General features: G+C 36.0%; 1 protein-coding gene across 1 annotated transcript; it reads left to right on the top strand.

Moving 5' to 3' along the window:
• The first annotated feature begins 423 nt into the window (after positions 1–423).
• On the top strand, positions 424–1,665 carry LOC131028808 (LYR motif-containing protein At3g19508). Its single transcript, XM_057959156.2, has 2 exons — positions 424–733; positions 1,358–1,665. Exons 1-2 carry the CDS (start codon positions 545–547, stop codon positions 1,412–1,414), a joined length of 246 nt encoding a protein of 81 aa, XP_057815139.1. The 5' UTR covers positions 424–544; the 3' UTR covers positions 1,415–1,665.
• Positions 1,666–5,706: the final 4,041 nt, after the last annotated feature.

Raw genomic sequence — 5,706 nt, 5'->3', positions numbered from 1 at the left:
AGGGGTTGAGCTTAATTGGTTAAAACATTGGGTTCTTATTGTGGAGACCCAAGTTCAATTCCCAATCGAAACTCAATTCCCAATGGAAAAGGTCTAGAATCAATTTAATCAAACATAATCATAATAATAATAATAATAATTTAAAAATACTATGTTTGATACTATACAAACTTCACTCTCAATCTAATGGAACAAGATTAAAGAGGGGCACACATTAAACCAAATAATCTAATATACTATATATAAGTGAACTTTAGGTTATTAGAAATGATCCACCAAATGAACTAAGAAAGTGAATATGAAACACACATTTAATTCTAATTACTCATAACCATGGTTTATCGTCATTTGAAACTTTAAGCGACATCTATGAACTCGCTGAAACCAATGCGTTAATACTCTCCGTAGCTACAAAGAAGTATAATTTTATTTCAAGTCGCCGGGAATATTTAAAACTTTTTAAAGAGACACGGGTGAGTTCAATATATATTCCTCGGGACAGAGTGATGTCTGTTAGGTACCTTCTTAACTATTTTTAATTAGGATGGAGAAGGCTTTAAGAGCATACTCTGAAGTTTTGAGGCTGATCAGGCTACTGCCTAAGCAGAGTAGATCTTATTATCAAAAATATGCGAGAGAGAATTTTGTTAACTATAGAGAAGTGCCAGATTCTGCTTCTATGGACGAATTGCTTCAGAGAACATACAATCATTCCTGTTGGGTTCTCAAAAAGGTAAATCTTTCACCTCAGAATCTATTGGATATAATTTGGGTATGAAGTAATTTTTTGTTTATATTTTAAAATTGAATAAATGCAAACTTTTGTGGGTTTGTAATAGAATTCAGCTTAATTGGAAGAAAGCCATTTGCATTGGATAGATGCTAATTCGGTTTGGATGCTGTATTGTAAAAACACTATTCTATGGAGTTCTGAATAAAAATGACTAATATGAAAAAATTGCAGCTTTTGATCGGTTTATAGTAGAACTAAATTTACATTGGAAGAATGCTATTTAGTGGGAAGATGTGAGTCTTCTGCGGGTCTTGTATTGTAAAATTGACATTTTTATGGTGGGTTGTGATCAAAATGGTTATTTTAGTTAGTTAAAACATAGTTTTCTAGGGGGTTTGCAATAGAAGTTTACAGTTTAAGAATACCATTTGCATCGAGTTAATGTCAATTTTCTTCGGGTTTTACATTGTAGAATTGAAATTTTATTTCTTTAGATTTTGTATTGTAAAATTGTCATTTCAGGGAGTTTTGCAATAAAAATGGGTCGTTTCAAATGTGAATTTGAGTTTAAGGGTTTGATCTTATTAAAAGCTTACTCTGTTTGACTCTTTGATTGTGTTTTAGTACCAAGTGGACGAAGCAGCTGCTAAGAACCTGAAAGAAATCTGTGTCAATACATAGTGCTTGAAATGCAAAATCTATTCATAAAGTGATTAGGGTTTAGGGTTTACTTTAACTTTAATGATCTATATCTATTGCGGGTCAAGGATATTGATATTTTGGGATGGTTTCCATTTCACAAATTCGGAATCATTAATCACCATTTTATTTGGTTATTTTTGAGTTTTTCCTTGACCTAAGATTGCTTGTAACAGGGCTCAGCACTCATTCTTTGTTGTTAAATTTTTTAGTTGTATTTTTAGCTTGTTTAATTTGAAATTCCCCTGAAAGATGATAGGGTTCAAGGGTTGAAAAATGTTTTGTGAATTTCAGATGGCACAGTATTTCAGAGGCCTTGCAGTAATCTCAATAATATTTGAAAATAGATTGCTGCATAAATTATTTGACATATTTACATATGAACTCGTTAGCTATAATTTTTTTTTTGCCATTTTGAATGCCTTAATGGTTTGAAAAAATCATATACATGGAGGAAACAAAAAGGAAAATCGAGTTAAAGCTGGGTGGATATAATCTTGGAGGGGTAACCCTGGGTAATCTAATACTGGCTTAAATCTGTAGTCCCTTAATGGTGAGAACAACCACATGTGGCCATCTGGTTGGTGTGGCTACAGGGTTTGGTTATTCTTTCTGGCAACATGTTTTCTTAGATCTTGTATTGATGTAAACCTTAAATTCCTAGAATATTCATTATTTCTGCTGGAGAGTATTGCCCAAGGCAGCGTAGAACGTGAGCCAAAGGAGGTAAAGCACGTGAGTGAATGCCTAGAACATCCATTATTTATGCTGCAACTCAGTTTGCTATCAACCATGTCAAGGACTGAAAGCTTACAAGGACAATAGAAGAAGTCTATTCATTATAGCTCATGTTAAAAATGCATTCAAACTGAAAAAGCTAGTTTTCCTGATTAAATAAATATGGTCAGCCCACTCCTATAGCTAGAGATTCTTGAACAATTTGGAAACCACACAAAGGATTTAGAAAAGGATCCCACAACAGATAAGTGCAGCCAAGGGTATACATATGTGCTTGTGATGGCATATACGTGACCTCGGGTTTGTTGAAAGGAGGCTTCCTCCTGTGGTTGGATTTCGTCTTGTAGGCCTTGACAGTTGGTATGTTGGACACCAAAATAACCAAGCTGCCGCTGTATGAACACATATAGAGAAGATTGAATCCAGCCCCAGCCAATATCACAAGTTTGTTCTGTTTTCCAAGCATGTTGTTGCAACCAAGGAGCTGTCCATGGAGTGGACTTGTCATCACAAGGACTTCAGAGAGCTGTTAATGGATGCTCTAACTATGCATTTTACAGTACGACCTTATACTGTAAAGAAAATTCCAAAATATATTTTTCAATACTTGAATAAGTATAATACCATGCATTACCTAGTAGTCCAATCATTTTTTTTTGCACTTTTTCCATTTTCAGCAGAACTGGTCTGTATCTAATCTCGGCATTACATGCATCTTTGGGTGCAATATATCTCTTTTTCTCTGCTCACAATCAAACTGCATTTTACAAAGAGTGAACCCTAACATTATTGTCAACGAAGAAGGGATTGCTACCCAAAGAGTGTTTCTGTTCTTTCAAATTGATTCAAGAAACATATAAAGGTTGTTCACAGTGGCCAAAGAAAGGCCACGTCAAACATTATAAGTACTCTAAAGAAACTATGATTCATATAGAATATGGAAAACTCGTAAACATTAATCACCTGTTCACAATTTTAGATGCACGTGTGCACTTTCTTTGAACATGTTGGCCAATGAATTATTGTCATTTTAACTTGCATTTGATGATGACTGAAGATGGCTGGGAAAATCGGTTCCAGTGCTGAAAGTGGTTAGCAGGTGTCACCTGTATCATATTTCTTTCTCAAACAATCTCAACTCTATTTGCAAACAAACATATGTATAAGGTATTTCCTTTTTCTTGGAGCACTGAACGAACAAAATGGATTGAACTTTCAGGAAGGCGCAAATATATTTCTCATGCTAAAGGTGAGTATTATAATATCATTTAAGCTTTTTTGTTCAGGACAGTGTTCAGCAATGAAATTGATGCAAGGAATTGCATAAGAGTCTAAAACATCGAAACTTGAACTGTAAGTGAAGCAGGGGCAACATGAGTTAACATAAAAGGTCAGATGAGGAGCAAGTGATAATTTGGTGATTTGCTTGATTTTTGTGAGGTTCATCAATGTTAGGAAGATAAGAGGTGGGTATTTTTTTTAAGCTCTCTTGGTAAACTTTTTAATGTGATCGGTGACGCTAGCGTGACTTGTCCTCCGATACCACGTGGGCTGGGGGGAGATTGGACCTCATGACCTCGCACTTTACCATAGGAAGCTCTTGCCAATTGAGCCGAGTCCCTAGCCCCACAAGAGGTGGGTATTAACTAACCACTATATTTTGCATTTTTAAGCGAAATTGAAGACCTTTTGGTACTTGTTTGACAATAGAAGGATGAGGGCCTTTAAATTTGCTTTGCAAATTGAATGGCTTGACCAATAAGGAGAAGGGTGAGGGATGGCAAACTCTCAGATTTTTGCCAAAAATTCAAGGGCCTTTAGTCATTTGATGTTAGGAGGGTGAGGGCCTTTGATTTTGCTTCCTTTTCTTTCAAGGTCGTGAAACTATAAAGCAATTGCAATAGATTATTTTATCAAGCCTATATCTAGTTTTTAGTTAGCTACCCTGTGTTGGATCCTATTGCTCTGCAATTGTTTGAGACATTTCTATTTCATTCACAAGTCTTGTTACTTTAATTCAAGAGAGTCAATTCCTCATCTTCCATATTTTGGTAGGAGACTAAACTGGTATAATAACTTGGTAATTGGGAAGTAGGGAAAAGGAAGAGGAGTTTGAGGTAGATTAATTTGTTGGGTGATTTTTTGCATGCATCTAATGTGTGTCACATCCCACACAATCAAGCCTATAGAATGGTAGATAGAGAGTACTGGCACGAGTATGGATGCCACGATAGGAAAAGAGGATAGGGGACGATGCATTTAGTGATGCATGGCACCCTTTCCATTTTCCTCCAATTTTCACGTGAAGGTATGGGCACCCCTTCTTTCGCACAAGGAGACTACAAGATGTGGAAAAGATATGGCGCATAGAGGAAGGTGGATTCGCAACCCATCATAAAAGCATGGTTTCAAGTAGTCTAAGAGATATATTACCCTTGGGACATGAGTTGTAGAGGTCAATAGGAGGAGAATAGAGTAGGAGGACATCTAAGAGTTGGGTAGGATAGATTGGAGGCATGTAGAGGAGGACATGGAGGGTTGAAAGGAAATGGCTTTGATGGAGGATATTCAGGAACGGGATGGGTGGTTATGGGTTCTACACTACACATAATTGATTTATTGAAAAAGATTTAGAAGTTTTCAAGAAAACGCAATTGGCAGGTGTAAAGACAAATTCCACAACCAATGCCAACACCCTCCTTGCTCGTGATGAATGGGAGTGTTTTTGTGATGATGCATTTCAACAGTTAAAGGAGCTTTCCAAGTCTAGGTCTATATTAGGCTTAGTTGAGCAGTAGATTAATATGGTGGACATTTTAAGGTGTAGTGATAATTGCAAAGGGTAGTTTAGAGTTGGAGTATCAATGCAAGCACGATGATGCATGTTATGTAGTTAGTGTGGAAGTGAGAGGGAATGAGGTTGTGGTGCATTATCTTGAGTCTAGATATGATTGTAAATAGGATGGAATTTTTTCCATGGAAGAATTCAAGAGCAACATTTCTAGATTTCGGTCAGTGTGCAAACACCTTCAGGACAAATTTTGTTCCCAAGTGGAGGGCATGGAAATTTATGTTCTATTTATCATTGATGCCCAAGAATTAAAACTTTGACACCATTGTCAAACATTTGATTGTTCTTTTTTCCTTGACTCTTTCTTTTAACCCATGTTCTAATTTCTAACGGTTTTTTTAAGCGTTCTGTGTGTTTATTCCTCATTCATAAAGTGCTTGCTCACAATGTTTTAGTGGGATTGAAGAAAATAGTCTCCTAGATGTGTAGCATAATTATCTATGGTTGTGTGTATTGGGTTTTACCTTTTAGTAGTGAAAACTAGAAAGAGATAAATTTTAGGAAAAAAATTACTACATGTAGCTCACCATTTAGCAAATATTCTGTCATAAACAATTGAGTTGGTGCTACGAATCTCCAAGTCCCTTTCTTTACTGACTACTCAAATCTAATGGTTGTGCTTGAGTGATTTTCTCAATGATGCTAAGAATTTCGGCTCCAATTTTAGGAAAATGTTCCATGGATG

The sequence above is a fragment of the Cryptomeria japonica genome, chromosome 5, assembly GCF_030272615.1.
Source record: "Cryptomeria japonica chromosome 5, Sugi_1.0, whole genome shotgun sequence".
NCBI classification, from domain to species: Eukaryota; Viridiplantae; Streptophyta; class Pinopsida; order Cupressales; family Cupressaceae; genus Cryptomeria; species Cryptomeria japonica.
This window is presented reverse-complemented; position numbering and strand designations above follow the sequence as displayed.